The sequence below is a fragment of the Uloborus diversus genome, chromosome 1, assembly GCF_026930045.1.
Source record: "Uloborus diversus isolate 005 chromosome 1, Udiv.v.3.1, whole genome shotgun sequence".
NCBI classification, from domain to species: Eukaryota; Metazoa; Arthropoda; class Arachnida; order Araneae; family Uloboridae; genus Uloborus; species Uloborus diversus.
Genome location: NC_072731.1, coordinates 184,326,067 through 184,345,064, shown reverse-complemented (window position 1 = coordinate 184,345,064; position 18,998 = coordinate 184,326,067). Strand labels below are relative to the sequence as shown.

Here is an 18,998-nt window from a genome sequence, read left to right as displayed (position 1 = left end):
AGAATCGCCTGGAAAGGGGGGGGGGGCATGGCGCAGACTTCGGCATTGAAATTTTTAGGGCGGTGTAGGGGTGCTGTTTTCAGGAGTTTTTTTCTTTCTAGGGAGGATGCGCCATTGCTCTTGGGGAGATGGACGTCCCTGAGTTCGCAGCTACATTAGAGAGTTGCGCAATAATGATTTTTAAGCAGAGAGATAGATGCATTTGACACAGAAATATGAGTAGAAATTTGAGTCATAAAATTCTATTTTGAATTTTAATTTAAACCAGGTAGTTCACACCCTGCTAACTTCACTCGCCAAACCCCGTTCGCCACCTGCGGCGGGTAACACTTCATAAAAAATACTTTTACCTCTGGACGTTCTCGGGATATCCGGGGCCCCTTAAGGTTTAGAGTGCTGAGATCTCAGAACTTAGGGTCACTTGGTACCCTTCCGAATTTTTAGCGATGTTGACATACTACAGAAATAATATTTTCACAACCATAATATTAGGTGAGATGTGATGAATCTATTAGTTTATTTTAATAAAATTAATTACCACTATAAAGATGAAACCGATTAATTTTCACTGTGTTCGCCTTCGCGTAAACAAAACAAAACGAATAAAAGTTTTCTAAACACACACCGTGCACAAAAATGCATTTTTGGAGATAAATTTACAGATTGATGTTTCAAAGTATTAACATTTTTGTTTAGGGGGGAGTTGGTAGTTTCGATTCCGAGTCACAACTGACTACAACTGTATTTATGTCGAGGACTGCATACTAAATGCCTTGCTTCCATTACTTTTTTATACCGATAGATGGCAGCACCATCACCGGATCGAACAGTTAATGAGAATTTAGAACTAGACCAGGAGCTAATAGCTACCTGGTGCTAGCACCCCCAGAGGTATCGTTTCACTTGGAGGACATTGAGACCACGAGCTTATTTAACGTCGCCCAGTCCCCTTTAATGACGACGGTGGATCTTCGACCATCGAGGGTCGAACTCAGGACCCTCCGGCCCCGAATCCGACACTCTACCGATCGGGCTACCACGGCTCGAGTTGGTAGTTTTGCATTGTTATTTTTGGAAGTCTACTTTCCAATTCCGAGTCACAACTGACTACAACTTTATTTATGTCGAGGACTGCATACTAAGTGCCTTGCCTCCATTAATTTTTTTATACCAATAGATGCCAGCACCATCACCGGATCGAACAGTTAATGAGAATTTAGAACTAAACCAGGAGCTAATAGATACCTGATGCTAGCACCCCCAGAGGTATCGTTTCATTTGGAGGACATTGAGACCACGAGCTTATTTAACGTCGCCCAGTCCCCTTTAATGACGACGGTGGATCTTCGACCATCGAGGGTCGAACTCAGGACCCTCCGGCCCCGAATCCGACACTCTACCGATCGGGCTACCACGGCCCGAGTTGGTAGTTTTGCATTGTTATTTTTGGAAGTCTACTTTCCGATTCCGAGTCACAACTGACTACAACTTTATTTATGTCGATGACTGCATACTAAGTGCCTTGCCTCCATTACTTTTTTTATACCGATATGTAGCAGCACCATCACCGGATCGTACAGTTTTCCGATTTCGATTCTGAGTCACAACTGACTACAACTGTATCTATATCGAGGACTGCATACTAAGTTCCTTGCCTCCATTATTTTTTGTATACCTATAGATGGCAGCACCATCACCGGATCGTACAGTTAATAAGAATTTAGAACTAGTCCAGGAGCTAATAGCTACCTGGTGCTAGCACCCCAGAGGTATCGTTTCACTTGGAGGACATTGAGACCACGAGAATATTTAACGTCGCCCAGTCCCCTTTAATGACGACGGTGGATCTTCGACCATCGACGTTCGAACTGAGGACCCTCTGGCTCCGAATCCGACACTCTACCGATCGGGCTACCACGGCCCATCGTACAGTTATTGTTCGAATAGTTACCGGTTAACTCAGGTGTACTGAAGAGAAAAGACTTGATTCAAGAACTCTCCTGAACGTCAATGCCTAGAAATCTAATATAAGGTAATGTATTGTTTGTTTACAACTTTGAAAAACTGCGATGAGATTGCATCATTTATGTCACATGTATAAACAATAAAAATTGAGTGATTTTATATTTCTTTCAATTTTATAAGAAAGAAAATACAACCGCAAAAATTCCTGAAATATTTATTTAAGTTTATACGAAATCTTTGAAATCCAGAAACGTGAAAGCTGGTTCTTTACTCTAATTCTTTCTGAGAATGTTGATTGAAGCAATGTAACAGTGTTGCATAATTTTATGTTTGAACGGTAAATTAAAATTTAGAGTTTTCCTGTTTTTCCCTACTGCTGCGCATTCATGCAATGCTTCTGCGTATGTAACAGGAAGTCTTATCGACCGAAATTTCCGTGTAAATATTTAATTTCTCTTTTTAATATTATTTATTTCATGTTTTTATATTCTCAACTATGAAGCGGGTTTTACGTATGCTATCCGATTCCGACAAGGCTCGAAAATCGAATTATCTTCAACGATCAATACTATCATCTGCACGATGTGAACATACTGAAAATCAAAATCTTGATTTCCAATTTAAGGAAAAGTTTGTGCAAATAAAATCTTGTGGCCAGTTATATAAAAAGTGGAAAAATGAAGGCAAGTTCAAAACTGTTCCTAGTAGTGATTTGACTTTCAATGTTCCTTACATCGACACTCACAGCAAATCAAATCATTCATCATTGCCGTTGACTGTAGCTTTACATGGTGCACCCGGATCATGGAAAGATTTTACACTTCTAACGTCTCACCTATATCAGCAAGGAATAAGAGTTGTAGCTCCCTCTTTTCCAGGTAAGTACTTTTATCCCATGCAACCAATAAAAACACTCCACCAACTAGCATTTCCCCTATGTATTCCCTACTGTAAAGGCACTTATTTTTCCAAAAATAAAGATATTGCTGATTTCTGAAACTAAAAGTTTTACCAATTTTATCTGACCGTAGAGAAATGTTGAAAAAATTTACTGCAAAAAAATATTTCCTATGGCTTAAATTTTCGGGAGTAAGATGTGCTTCTGAAAATTAATGCTTTGAAAATAAGTGCTTTTACTTTGAGCACTTTTCTTTTTTTATATACCGTCATGAATGTATCTAAATGCAAATGTAATGGTTTTTCCCCCCCTCCTTTGATAAGTATTTTTTTTTTCTGGTGCAGTAGTTACTGCTAAAAGTAAATCGATTATTTCAGCAAGGCCGTTTTCTAAAAATAATTGATTCAAGTGTGTTTTGTATTTTTTCCACAGCAAATTTGAAGTTAAACACAATTTTGATTTCTTCTTTAGTGTGACTATGAAATAAACTGTTGTTAAACATATTTTTTATTTTGTATTTTTCTTAAATATTTTGCTTTTTGTTTCAACCAGTGCATATTTGCTACATTGAAATGAATCTAATTATAAATGAGAAGCAAAATTATTTACATGAAATAGTCTTGTAAAGCAAACATTAACTAGTATGCTGTGGCCACCACGAAACTTTCTTCTATATATTTCTTTTGAATTCTGACCCCTCCCCATGCTTGAGGAAAAAGCAATATTCCCAGAAAAAATAAAATTGCGCTATTGCGCACACAAAAAACTTGAGGACTGTCCCAATTTCTGAATTATCGCAAAAACAAAGCAAAGAACAAAATTGAAAGTTATTTTAAACATCACAATTGACGACAAAAAACGTTCTATACGCTCAACCCTCGTTTGAGTTATTGACACCAAAATTGAATCAGCACCTGTTCCTGTTAATGGCAATACATGGACCAAATTTTGTTTGATTCTGCCAGTTACTTCCTGAGGAATAGCAAGCATGCGCAACTCAAAAAAACGTCCCATTGGTCCACCCTCCTTGGAGGAATTCGCGCCAAAAACCAATAGGCACAAGTTCACATAGGGGCACATATGTGTACCAAATTTCGTTCGATTTCATGCGGTAGTTTTTGCTGTAGAGCAGCAGATCTGTTCAAATCTGTCAAAATTTGAAAATTTGCGCGAAACCAATACCTTTTTCTATGTATTACATATAGAAGAAAGTAAAAAGGAAAGAATTTTTTTTGTTTTGCTGGTAAGGGTATAAACCTGGTTTGAATAATTTTCAAGCTTAGATTTAAAATGATGTCAAAGCCAACTTTGCTAATTTACATAATTGTTTATGTAGATGTTTCAAAAAGTAGGGTAAAAAGCTCTGACTTTTGTGCAAATTCTTATCATGAATAAAAATAATGCTGCACGTAACGAAGAAGATCAGAGCTTTTAAATGGTGCCGATATTATTAGCTAGGTGTTCACTGATAGGACAAAATGTCAGTTTTAAGATGAAAGCATGGTCCGCCATGAAAACAAGAAGTGTGATTAGGGTTTTGTTCGGAGGTAATGGACCCATTCCTGATCTTGTACCTAGTGATTTCTATCTCTTTGAACCTTTTAAGAAACATTTGGAATGTTAGCATTTCAGAATCAACTCTGTGATTCAGCTAGCTGTCTTCTTGTTGTTTACCATTCTTGACGGTGATTTCTTCCATGCCGGTTTCGATGGTTTGGTGTGTCGCTCAAACAGGGCAAAATTGGGAAGTGTGGAGGCCCTGGGGCAATGAAGGAGTGGAGACCCCTAATCAGGGTTCGAAAAGATCATCATATTTTCAAAAATATCCGATACTTTGATATATATCCGAATATTTATATATATATATATATATATATATATATGTATATATCCGATATTTTTGATCAGCACTTTAATAGTAAATACATCCTGAAGTTACTGCTATTTATTTTTTATATTATTATTATTATAATTTATAGACTTAAAATTACTGTTTCTCATTTATATCTAAACATATATTTCATTTTAAAAGTTACGTACTTTTAAGGTTATTTTCATATGATATTTACAATACATCATCTCTTTAACTTATAGGTACAAATTACAAATTAAATGAATAAAAAAAATATATTGCCATTGAAATGCTCAATCAAATAAAAAATTGATACTAAATGGATACTTGCAATCAGGGCTTTCTGATATATTGATAATAACATTATTTTTGTGCAAGCATTCTTTGTAGAAATGCCAAAAAAAAAAAAAAAAAGAAAGAAAAAAAATGTCTGGGAGAAAAAACATAAAATTTGCTGACCCGTGAAAGTTAGGATATTTTGTAAAAAATTTTTATTGTGGGGGGCGCCTTTGTTGTGGAGGCCCCGGGGCAGTAGCCCAGCCTGCTCTCCCTAAATCCGGCCCTGCGCTCAAACAAATGCTGTGATAAGAATGGTGGCTATGTAGAGAAGTAATCTGTGCCTCTGTCGCCTTACAATTTATAAATTTTTGTAAATCCTGAATAATTTTTACAGCTGCTCAGGCTTATTACCTTTTTGAAACATTTTTGTATACTTTTTATGAAAGAAATTAAGTTACTTGTGTTAAAAAAATGTCATTTTGTTTTATTTAGATTTTCGCACTTATAGGCCTGGAATTTTCCGCCATTCAGATGAAGAAAAAGCAGAATACATTTCTGATTTTTTGAAAGCTATTGATATAAAGCAGTAAGAAGTATAGAATTTTTATTTTTCATTTTGATTTAAGTTGTGTCTCTTTTGTTTTCAAGATGTTATTAGGGGATGTTATTAGGGTCAAAAAAGTGGAAAGCAGCCGGGGGCAGGAGTAAAAAACTCCAACCCAAGAGAGGATTAGGCATCCTAGGGACAGACAAAAGGAAATGTTTTTGCTCGGGTGTTGGCTTGGAAATTGCCTTGTCACACCAAGCATTAGGGTAATTGAACAAGCATGCAAATACACACTTAATTGGAAGAAAACTTTTAATATTTTCTTATATTTTTTTTAACTTATGCTTTATTCCATGCATTTAACTTGAACAAACAGGCAAATACACATACACAGGTGCGTGCACACAGGGGTCACCAGGGGTACCGTGGTACCCCCATTAGCTCAAAAAAAACCATTAAGTTCAAAGTTCAGAGCAACAATATTTTGCTGCAATGTGCAGATGGTTGAAATGAGAATGAAGTGGCAGTGGCTAAGCAGCTTCTTCACCATACACCCAGCTTTTATCATTTATTTTTCATCTTGTTTACATATTTCCTTTTTGTTATGATATTCTTTTTAAAGAAATATGTTTTTATGAAACGGTGCCGCAGAGAGAATTTGAGTTGGAGTTCTTTTTCGACATCCTCTAAACGGATTTTCAGCCCCTTTTTACATGAACAAAGTTCGTAACATTTTAACACATGTTAAAAATATATCTTTCTCAAAGAATATCATGCTTTTCACGAAAGAAAAATAAAGATACAACAGAGAAAATTTAAGGCGCTGCATGTGATCAATTAACAGTTATGTTAAAATTGTGTGAACAACATCTCAAAAATTAAACTTTTTACCAACATTGCAACTCCAAAATGGGAAAGAAGAGAACCAGGTTGAGAAACTTTGAATTATGTACAAGAACTATTCAAATTAAATACAAATTAAAGTTAAAAACGGTATGAGAAGTCTCAAATGTGTCAACCACGTATGATTAAAATTTGAAAGTACAATGTTATCAAACGCATATGTTTATTTCTGATGATTTGGAATTGCAAGACACAAATGCATCCCTTTACATGAAAAAACTGTAGTGATTATAAGCATCGCTGGCGAATGATGAAGCTTAAAAATGTTTTGCATTTCAGACTTGTGAATTCCATACAACAACTCACTAAAAACTCCTTAGATGCTTAGCACTCTAACTTTTTTTGTTTTGTTTTTAGAACACATGGATCCTTCTCCCAACCCATCAATAAAATACAGAAAAATAGTAATAATAAATGGACAAATGGAATAAAAGTGACAAAAAGTTTTTCTTTCTGAAATAAAATACAAAATTCTTCACATGATGTTAATAATTTATAATCATTATAAATTATTAATAGATCATTTTAACATTAGGATCATTTAACATTTTAACAAAAGATCGTCAATAGGATTTAACACTAAATCATTTCAACGTTTTATGAAATTAATTGTGTTTTTTCCCCTTATGTGTAAAACTCTTTTTTTTTTTGTAACTTTTTATTGGTAACATGTTTCGTCAGCAAAATAGAAACTTTAAAAATTAAGACATGTCACTTATTTTTAATTTTCAAATGTAAAAATTGCAAATTTAAGAACTAATTCCATAACTTTAAAATGTATGCACTTTGTATGTATTTTTCTCTAATATCCATTTTCCCCCCACATTTGCAGAGTGAATACTTTAGTTTGCCACAGCAGTGCAATATATCCAGGTCTACTGCTTTGTTTGAAAGATAGGGGCATCAATATCAAATCCCTTGCATTATTGAATCCTGGATCTTTCAGTCCTGAAAAGATGAGGTATGCTGATAAGGATGAGTATTCTGTGCTGATTTTTTTTCCTATTGATCATTTTTACTTTATTGTTGTTCTTGAATTTTAAAAAAAGGTTATGGTATTGCTTTAACTATTTTTACTTAAAAATTTATCATCAATATTTCTATACAATATTACTCATTTTGATATCTCTTTCCTTTAAATAAACTCACGACTTTGCATAAGGAAAAGTAATTTGTCAGATGTCTTTTCATCCATAAATTCAACTCTCTTGCATTGAAAAGGGTAAGCCTTGTAACCAGTGGCATAGCCAAGATTTAATTTTGGAGGGGAGGCCTATATATACAGTAAAAATTACAGTAAACTCCCGATTTTATTCGTGGGCAGTTGATCTTTGATCTTTCCTACTTGAAAGAAAAATCATAATGATTAACTGAGCTATTGCGCTAGCGTTTAAGCTACTGTGTATGTGTTATTTTTTACATATTTTGCAGATTCTCCGTGAAGTTGGTTTATCCACGACTACCATGCCAACCTAGCAGATAATCGAGAATTTACTATATAGAAAGAGAAAGAGGACACCTAACCCGAATATCTTGAAATCCAATTTGTCTTATAATCCTCCAACAAACTAATAGTTCCAGTTTTAAAATGTTTTTCTCCCACCATCCCAAATCCAAAGCAAAAGGAATCAAACCATGCTTTATTATTGAAGTTGCTTCATTACATTAAGTACACTATTGCTGTATTTTGCCCTAACATCAATTTCTTGCGGAATAATAATAATATACATTTTTTATGTAAAACTGAAAAGAAAAATGTATATTTCCACATTTGAATTTTCTGATATTGTACAATCAGTAGGAAATATATTACCTACATATATTTATGCTCAAATTTCAATTTCTTTTTCATCTTACATGAATAGGAAAATTATATTAGAAAAAATTTACATTTTCAATTTAAATCTTTTGTAGAAGGTCCAGACCTTATTAACCCTCTCCTTGGCTACCTCACTGCTTGTAAGCCCCAAACATGTGTATGCAGTTATCTGCAAATTTGTGCAATTCAATATTGTAATATTTGTTCCTAAGGGCCACACTAACCTAAGTCACATAATCACTACTTTACAGGAGAAAGGGAAAATGTTTCCCTGGTCCATACAAAAGATGGGACTTGCACTCTTTTTTTTCTGATAAATAATTGCAAAGGATTATTATTATTTTAGAATTATGCTCATATGGCTTCTACATACAATGTACTAATATAAATTGAAAATCACAATATTTAGACTTTTGCTAGTCTGGCTCTGATGTACAGATATTTCCTTTGCTTTTCTGCTCAAAGGTATATCTTTATTTCGAATGACTTTGATTTATTTCAAACAAAGTAACGAAAAAGAAGTGTTATGTTTTGATCTTTAAAAAAAAAAAAAAAAGCCAATCTATGATGAGTATAGCATTTATAAGGTTAGTAAAATAACAGTACAATATCTTCCCGTCATGACTGAAGGATTCAAGGGATTTGCAAAGTTGCAGTAGTACAACTTTTAAATAGAACTTAGTTTGAATTTCGACAACTTACGTTATGATTAGATATTGTGTTTTTATAATTAAAATACAGACAAGATCGCCTATAATAATTTTTAATTATAAACTGAATATTTATATATTGTAGTAAATAAAAGAAATTATTTTTTCCATCACAAAGCAGGAGAATAAAAAAAAATTGTTTGTAATACAGTTCATTCCAGTTAATAGGACCACATTGAGACTGGACCATTTTGGTCCTAATAACCGGCTGGTCTGATTAAGTGAACAGGACAAGTAAAGCTTGACCAAACATGCTATAAACAAAACATTTAAATGTCCTCATGATTATTGTGAGCCCCATATCTATGGTAGCATACAAAGAAGAAAAATTGCTGTTTATGAAATTGTTTCATTAAAAAATAAATTTAAATAAAGCGAATAATATGTTTACAATCCTTCAACAACATGTTCAGACTGATACTGTTATTGTTATTCTTTCCAGTCAGTATCGATTCAATGAAACAACCAGAAGTAACTAGAAATGTGAAAGAAATAAGTAAGAAAATAAGTGATAAAAAGTACTAATCGGTCATTAAAAATTTCAGTGAAGTGTAAATTAGGTATTTTACAAGTAAACATTTTTTGTTTTGAAATCATTTATATATTGTTGAATGTGCTAACTGAACTGAAAAAATTTGAAACTTTACTGAAATTTTGATATCTGCTGGAACAGAGCCGCCATGTAATGAGAGTTTCGTTAACTATTTTGTTTCCTGCAAATATTTCTGAATTTAATTGAAAGTTACAAAGAACCATAATTAATTTTTATTGTACTAACTATTAAGTGCATTAACACACTTGAAGCTCGTAAGTCGGCAATTTAAAATTTTTTTCCAATTTGTTCTCATGTTCCTTGGTTCAATTGTACAGATTTTTTGTCTCAATAAGCAAATAATATTAGGCTTGTGTAGTAGGATTTGTTTTGGTTCTATAAGATTTCGTCCGAATAAGCGGCTGGTCCAAATAAATGGATTCCACTGTAAAAAAACATTACTGCTGCTTTTTTTTTCTTTCGTAAAGCACTCCACTTTTTTCTGCATAAATATTTGTTTGTTATCTGAAACATCTGTTATTTTTAGGGCTACCAAATATTTGAAGGAATTGGAATATATAGTAAATGGCAGTGAAAATTACATTATATTCAAACTTATGGAGACATTTGGTCCCTTTTTCTTGAAATTTGTTAAATTGCCAGTTAGAGTGGAACACTGCTTGGATCCTTTGTTGTCACTTACAGTTATGACAAATGGAAATATTACAAGTGTAAGTATTTCTTATTTGATGATTGCAGGTGCACTATATTTGAAATATAATGCTATTTGAACTGTAGAAAACATGTACTCATGTAACAGAATAATTAATTTTAATATGTGAATTGTTTTATAGCTTTAAAATATTATTTTTAAAAAAATTAAAAAAAAAACTAGTTCTTGTCTTTTAATTATGCAAAATGTAGAATTCTTTATTATAAAAAATATCAAGAACCAGCTTTTGAAATGCAAACTAAAATACTCGTGCTGCACATGAATGTAACAAAAATATCCTAAACCTTAGAATATATAGATTTTAAGTTGTAAATGCAAAATACCCTAAAACAATGAGGGATTTTCAACCTGTGGTCCATGAGCAATTTTCATGTGGTCTGCTAACAGCGAAAGAAAATTAATCTTGGATCTGCTGCAAAAATTAGTGCACATGCTCTTTTGGATTCATCTCATTTCACCTACTAGTAAGAATTTTTATGAAAAACAAAAGGATGCAAGTAGACATTTTCAAGTTTCAAGTAAAACGCATTTAAAAATATCATCCTAGGTTGGCTTTCATTGAAATGTTTTTCTAAATAATGCTGTACAGCAGCACGTACTAGGGCTACTAGTATAATCTCTTGCCCAAGACAGAGGAGAGGTTCACCTACCATTTGTACTGGTTATCTCCAGGGAGGATAGAAGGAAGGGGAGACGCCCAATGCAGGGAAACGTGTAGCCAAAACCATAACCGGTTTTAACTGGTGTGACGAAAAGTCTACCAAGAACATTCGGCTTTAAAGGGCTTTAACAGTGGTGTTTGCTCAGAAATGGTAGTGTAATGCTGTGTTTAATGGTGAATATTTTCTATTCATAATTTCTTATCATGATTACATCTTTGATCCTGGATCTTTGACTAAATTTGCTGAGCACATAGTGTATTATATTACTGGGTTTGTTTCCAGAAAGCTGTTGCGGACTCTAAAGTGCTTGTTATGTGCTGATGCTGTTATTACCACTGATTCCTGTGTTTTAAGTCTTTAATTTCCTTCAAAACTGGAGGTGGATTGGTGCATCCTTCTGTTGGTGTGTTGTGTTCAGAATTGTAGAACTACAGAAATTATTTTTGCTATCAATATTATTATTAATTATATTTATTTATAAATTGCAAAATTTTGCATTTAATAGCAAAAGCAATCATTTTGAATCTCCAATACAACCTGTTGCGAAATAACGTAATAAACTTTTTATAAGTCTAATTCTTTTAATAATAAACATTGAGATAAACATTTTTTTAAATTAAGTTTGGCACAGTTTTGCCTAAGTTAGAAAAAAAAAGGGCAAAAACTGTTCTAGCAAAAATATTTTTGCCCATATTCGCCAAAGTGGCAAAACTAGATGCCTTATTTATGGGGACTGGATGTTGTTAGTTTAATATTTAGTAATATTAACTGTATTCTAATAATTTTAACATTTTATGCCTAAAATTATTAAATTACATCAGTGAAACAGTAATCCACATGTTAAGATTGTACTGTTTCAGTAAAATGCTTTTCTAACTAATACTTTGAATGCAGAACGAAAGAAAGTAGAGGTTAAATAATAATAAAATAACTCACTGACTTTGGTTTAAACTATTAAACTTTCCAAACTATTAAATGAGAAATTCTTATCTTTTAGTTAATTTTTGGCGGATAAGTAGTGCAAATTTCGCAATGTCATGAGAGTTTAAAAAAAGGGAGAAGTAAACTATAATTATATCAAGTGTGAAACATACATATGAAAAAATGTATAACTCATACTAAATAATATTTTTGTTATTGAAAATTACTCACGAAATAGTTCAAGCACGTTTAAATTCAATTGAATTCTGTAAAACAGGACTGTTTTTTTTTAAACATTGCATTACGATAGTCAAGTTTTAAAACAGTACCTATGTCCCCTAACATTACTTTAAATTGTTTTAATTATGAATTTATATTAATGACAAAACCTAGTACAGTTGTCCCACACTACTTCGCGCTTCGACTTTCGCGGTTTCACTACATCACGGTTTTTTCTGTTTTTTTTTTTTTTTTTTTTTTCAATTATAGCAATGAGCCTTTTTTATGTTCTCATGCAAACTTTTTCTTACAAGAGAATGACAAATTATGTCTTTTAAGTAAGGTAAGCTCTTCTTAGGGACTGTAGTTGTACTAGTTTGAGGGAGTGGAGGTTTAAAATTGCCGAAGAAAGTTTATCTCAATTTAACCTTAAACGCTAACTGCAAAGCTAAATCATTGTATTATTACAAAGGGATAAGTCATCTCTAATGGTGTTCAACAACGTACTATTAGCTCTTTAAGCTGTATGTGTAATACCTTTGATGAGGATAAATGTAGAGGAAGAAAGGGGACACATACGGTCACTAACTGGAAATTAATTCATGTTTGAACAAGTTGAAGTTGAGCTTTTTTCATAGGTTAGTAACAGGGTTGCCAGATTTAAGAACAGTAAATACGGGACAGGCTTCTAGGAGTGAAGGGAAGGGGGGGTTATTATTTTTGAGGTTGAGGGCAATTACCGGATGTGGTGTATTTTTAAGGGTTGCTTTCCAATGTAGAACGTCTTTTCATGATAAATCTGAAATATTTAATCGTTTTCGTAATAAAGCATTAAATCTTACAAAATGTCACCGATCAAAGTATAAAAATTGTTTTCATGGCGATTGACGATATATTCCCAACATTAGTCAATCAGCAAAGAGGAAGCAATCATTCGGTTTCTCATAGTCTGGCACCAAAACAAAAACCAAATTAAAACAAAATAGTTTTTGTGTTTGCTGCCGCATGATTTTCTTATTGCTCTTTATTTCAAATTTTTTGTTTTCTTTTATTTTTCCCTTAAAATAACGTCTCATTTTGTTAAATATTGTTATTAGCTAGAACACGAGATTTTAGCCGTCCCGTATGGAAGTTCCCTGGGACGCGGGACAGTTTTTCAAAATACGGGACTGTCCCTTGAAATCCGGGACGTCTGGCAACCCTGGTTAGTAGTAGTGTGTAAGAACTGCATGTGTGTGTGTGTAATTTATTTCCCAATATATATATATATATATATATATATATATATATATATATATATATATATATATATATATATATATATATATATATATATATATATATATATATAATTAATGTGATATCAATTCCGTCTAATATATCTCGTTTTCTCATATATTGTGCAATATATTAAGTAATACAAATGTAATGTTGGATAAGGGTGCTGTTTCGTGTCTAGGGGGCTCTAACTATGTTGAAAACCTATTTAAATTTTCATCAGTAAGTTTTATGCCCTCTAATTAGGAAAATATTCCGTTTATAAATACAGAATCCTACTTCGCGGAAATTCAGTTATCGCGGTGAAGTCTGGAACAAATTCACCGCGATAAATGAGGATTAAATGTAAAGTCTCAATTGTATTCTTTGATTCAAGTTTCAATTAAATTACGTGCAAAATTATATTGTTGTTTTGTAACTATTTATAATTGGCAATTTTTTAGTTTTTGTAGGTTTTCTCTAGTTTTTGCCACTTTTTCTAGCAAAAATAACCTTTTGCTGACAGAGCAACCAATCCTATCAAAAAAGGCATATTGCTCAATAGTCAATCCATTTGCAGTGGTGTGATGTTTATGCAATACATTTGTGCTTTATTTTCGGAATTTTAAACTTTGGCTTTTAATTGTGAATTACAAATCAAGATTTTTTGAATGCAGGTAAACTTTATAAACTTGCTACTTAATATTATAATAAACAATGATTCAATATATTCAAATATATTACAACTAAAAGTCAAACCTTAAAATTCTAGAAATAAAAAGCAAATATATCGTAACAATTTCTCATTAATGCAAATGACTTGAGCAACATATAAATCGTGAACTGATAGGCAGATTTTTTTAAAGGAAAACTTTGTGAAGGGAGCTCTTGACGAAGAAAATGTAATTGGAAAATTATTTAAATTTTTGACTAGTTTAAGAGTATTTTTTGAGAAATCAAAGTTTTTGTCATACATTTGTTTTACTTTCAGTATGTTAACATTTATTGTGCATAATCAAAATATTTTCTGCACTTTGTGTGCATTCTGTAGTTCTTTCAAACAATGTTCAAAATTTAAGATCAAAAGAATCCTCATTTTAAAGTATAATTTATATGTTACGTGTTTATACACAATTTAAAGATTCCACCTAATTCTAACTAAAGACTGTTTTAGACATACGTGTTCATAAATTAAGTGCAGTTAAGGTTCTGAAGTCGAGTGGTAATGATGAGAAATGAATAAAACTACTCTACATTCCAAAAATGCATTCACTAGCAACAAAAACGAATAAAAAAAAAGAACCCCCCCCCCTTAAATATATAGTTTTTTACATTGTTGTATGTGATAAGTTAAGCATATTTTACACTCTGACAACAAAAATTATAAATGGTGACCCATTTCTTTCTCTTTATGAACATTTTCCGTAGTGCTTCACATTGGATACCATTGCTTTCTTAGTAGACTTTTCCCCTTCTCCTTCCCTTGCCCGCCTCTGTCCGCGGCGACAAGTGCGCGCGGCAAGTTTGCGGCTTTCGGCGTCTCCCCTTTCTTCTATCCTCCTTGGTTATCTCCAAATCTTTAATTTTGCCACTTGCATCCCTTTGCTTCTCACTACCTCATATGTGGTCTGCATAGGATTTGGAAGGTTACCAAGGTGTCCTCAGTAATGAAAAGGTTTTGAGAGCCACTTCTTAAACAGATACTGCCATTTAATTTTCTGCTGTTAAACAGCTAGAAAATCACCAGTCATGGTCTCATGGGTGCAAATCGCTTGTTTATTAGGAATATTTTCCTTAAAATTTGACATATTCAAGTAGACATGATGAAGGAGAAAATGCTTAACATTGATTTTTTAAAAATAATTAATTGTATGTTTCACAACAAGATAAATATATTTTATTTTGCACATTGACATACAAAAACTTAAGTGTAGAAATGATGGAATTTTTTAAGCTTTTTTTTTTTACCATGCTGAAAATTTAAAAAGAAAAAGAAATCGATACCTGTGCAGTTTTTTACTTGCAGACCTTTGTAATCATTTTCAGTTATTAAGTTTTGTAATACTACTGATTATAAAATCTGTTTTTTTAGTCCAAAGAAAAACTACAGCAGCTATCATGTCAAAAGTTTCCAATACTTTTTGCCTTCAGTGAGAATGACACATTGATTAATAAAGAAGCTTCATATGATATAGCTCATGTTCTAGGAGCTGAAAAGTCAGATATTTATTATTTCAACTCTGAGGCACAATTAGAGCATGAAGGTAAAAGTTCTATGATTAATATTTATCTATTGTTATGTTGTTGAAAATGTAAGTTGTGACACAAGCATTTGAGACGTACACTGACTAGTTCAAGATCAACATGACAAGTGAGAAAAACTAAGTGATTTAACTCGTTTGGGAATATTTTAATGTTGGTCTTCCCTAGCCCGAAAGTTTTATGTTAGCACAGCCTCAAATGCAACCCAATTATTAGATGTAGGCTAGTATGTCAATTGATATTTCTATTTGTCAAAAATGTAAGTTGTGACACAAGTATTTGAGACTTGAACTTAATAGTTGAAGATGAACGAGACATGCGAGAGGAACTAAATGATTTATTTCTTGTTTGGGAATCATTTAATGTAGGCCTTCACTGAGCCATGGATTTTATGTTAGCACTGCCTCAAATACAATCCAATTAGTAGAAGTAGCCTGGTATGTCAATTGATATATTTATTTGTTTTGTTCAGTCCTTTGTCAATTATACTTTCATAGCTACCGACTTGCATCCTTTTTTAAAGTATATTGTGTGAATTTTCATCAAAATCTATCACTGTTTATACCTAGAGATTTAGTTTGCTAGGGGAATCCCTGAAATGTTTGGTGTGTTGTTATAGACATAATGCAAATTGGTTTTAAACCATGTTTAAAACACAACTAAATTCCTTATTTTAAAATTAAAGCTTTCTAAGTAACATACACTGACCCTTTTAAGACTAATGAAAATCCGCCAGTCACGACATGTACCCTATAAAAAATTGCATTCCCCCAACTTTTTTTTTCCAGCTACAGCACTGCTTATATCTTATGAGTTGTATACTTTTAATAAGAAAATGCCATGCTTTTTTGAATTGGAACAGGAGTTTCAATCAGCATTTTTGATAAAAAGTGCAATATTTTACAACTATAGTGTATCTTAGAATTTTTAATGTTTCAGAATTTTTAATGTAATGCTTAACATGTACAAATTCAAAACTTACTCGCAAATTTTTATGCAAAATAGTTAGCTTGGTTGTAAGTGTTTTTAAATGTTAGTAATATACTAAGACAAACATGCCTCTGCATATATATGTAGGAAATTAATTTTGATTTTTTAAAAATGTGTACATATTTAAACTTGTGCATAGTATTTGAAATTATTAATGAAGAGTTAAAACTTTGACTAGATTAGAATCAGATAGAAATTTTATATGTGTTTTAAATACATATTTGAATGTTTGCGTTCACTAAATTATGTTTTTAGATAATTTAAATAGTTATATTTTTTTATTACTTTAACAGATTTCATTCTGTTTTTGATATTTGCTCACAAAATACAATCTCACTTAAAGTATAGTTTTGGACAGGAGAATAAAAGCCATGATTTTTACTGTTGTGTTCAAAACCTTGCCAACCTCAGTTGTTACAATTGCTACATTGGACATTTTCTGCATGTTAAATCAAACTGGAACATTGTTTTTTGGATTTTATGCATGTAAAGATATTCACTGAAAAACATTTCACTACTGTCAGATCTGTTTTAAAATTTCCTTTGTTAGTAGAAATAAATGTTCTTAAATGGAGTGTTAGTTCTGTAGAATTTTTTACTATAGAAGAATATATAAGAACTTTTTTTGATTTTGTTTTATATAAATATATTTTCAAAATATTAAAATATTCTTCGATTTTGCTTTTAGGGAAAGAACTCCCATTTCTAAAATCACTTTGCTTTGAAAATGGTTCTCATTATGTCTTTTGGAAACACTCAGAAGTCATCAATAAAGAACTATCCAATTTTATTTTGAAAAATGTGTAGTTCAAAAGAGTTTGTTTATGTTTGTAACGGATCATAATTTTCATTACCCTCACTGGGAAATTTAGCAAAAAAGGTTTGTAGAAATATTTGATTTCTTTTTCATGGATACATGAGGCAGTGAAAAGCAAAGGGATGTAAGTGGCAAAATTAAAAATTTGGAGATAACCAGTACAAATGGTAGGTGAACCTCTCCTCTGTTTCTGGGCACCAGATAGTACTAGTAGCCCTGGTAGGTTTTGCTGTACAGCATGATTTAGAAAAAAAAATCAATGAAAACCTACCTAGGATCTTTAAACATGTTTTTCTCAAAACTTGAAATTGTCCGCTTACATCCCTTTGCTTCTCACTGCCTCACATTATGTACATTGGTGGTAAAAAAAAAATGCATCGTCCACGCCGCAAAGGAGAGGAATTTCATCCTGACTGCATTCAACACACAATCAAGCATCCCATATCCAAAATGATTTGGGGATGTATTTCTGATCAAGGAGTTGGTGGGCTTCACTTTGTGCAAGGAACAGTAAATGCCCAGGTGTATATTGGCATTTTGGAGGAGAAATTGCTTCCTACTATCCGGGATCACTTTACTTCAGTTCCAAACATCATTTTCCGGGATGATTCTGCTCCTTGCCATACGGCAAAACTGGTAAGTAGCAATTTAAAAACCTTTATCCTGCCAGTAGACTTAAATTGACATGGGGTTAAGTAATTTTTTTCTCTAAACTCACACGCAGGTTCAGAAATGGAAAAATGAGCATGGGGTCAGCAGTTTGCCTTGACCCAGAAACAGCCCCAATCTATGTAAACAGTTATCGGATTCCTGCTGTGAAATGTTTGTTTCATAAGTTTTGCAGAATTTCACACACATTCATCGTTAATTGGTCAACGAAAACTTCTCACATAATCCCATTGTTGTGAAAGTGCAAGGGTGATGCAGTTTTTTTTACCGGCACTGTATTATTGGTTATTGCTTTAAGTGCTTTTTGAGAAAGATTAAAAACGATTCTTGCAATTAGCAGATTTTTTTTTCTTAAAACAAGATGGAAATTCTTAACGTGTTTATTTTCTGATGTGGGTTGGATATGGTAATGAAGTATGTTTTGTAGTTATCAATTAAAAGTTTAATTTGCAGTGATTTTATCGTCCAATTTTTCTGGCTACTTTAAATAAAATTATGTGCTATTGTGACTTAATTTGGTAGAGAAGAAATGTAGTAATATTACCTTTTTTAGTATTATTTATTATTTTATCAAACGGGAGAAAAATCTATGTTTACTTCTTGTAAATATTTATCAACTTGGGATTCATTGAAGAATTCTAAACTATTTTTAGTTCTTTATTAAATTATTAAGAAATGTACTTTCTTTTATTGTTAAATTTTTTTGTAGAAAGTTTATTTATTTATTTATATCTAAAGACTGAACTATAAAGGAAAATTTATATTCAATTTTTTAATCATCTTTTATCAAATAGAAACTTATTGTCAGAATTTTCAGTCATGATTTTTGTTTATTTAACTGTTGGGTAGTAAAAAATAGTTTTTACAAAATTTTATGCTTATTTTTGTTTTTATTTATTTATTTATTTTTAAAATGTTGAATTACAGAAAAATTATACTGTTTTCTTGTGAAAGTCCTGAAAT

At 32.2% G+C, this 18,998-nt stretch overlaps 1 protein-coding gene across 1 annotated transcript; it reads left to right on the top strand.

Moving 5' to 3' along the window:
- The first annotated feature begins 2,461 nt into the window (after window positions 1-2,461).
- On the top strand, window positions 2,462-17,356 carry LOC129217585 (uncharacterized). Its single transcript, XM_054851915.1, has 6 exons — window positions 2,462-2,843; window positions 5,487-5,580; window positions 7,277-7,405; window positions 10,053-10,236; window positions 15,390-15,561; window positions 17,238-17,356. Exons 1-6 carry the CDS (start codon window positions 2,462-2,464, stop codon window positions 17,354-17,356), a joined length of 1,080 nt encoding a protein of 359 aa, XP_054707890.1.
- The last annotated feature ends 1,642 nt before the right edge of the window (window positions 17,357-18,998 follow it).

Coding starts and splice junctions, on each gene's coding strand:
- LOC129217585 (XM_054851915.1), top strand. CDS start 2,462: ATGAAGCGGGTTTTACGTATGCTATCCGATTCCGACAAGGCTCGAAAA. Junction 2,844..5,486: donor TGTAGCTCCCTCTTTTCCAG/GTAAGTACTTTT, acceptor TGTTTTATTTAG/ATTTTCGCACTTATAGGCCT. Junction 5,581..7,276: donor AAAGCTATTGATATAAAGCA/GTAAGAAGTATA, acceptor CCACATTTGCAG/AGTGAATACTTTAGTTTGCC.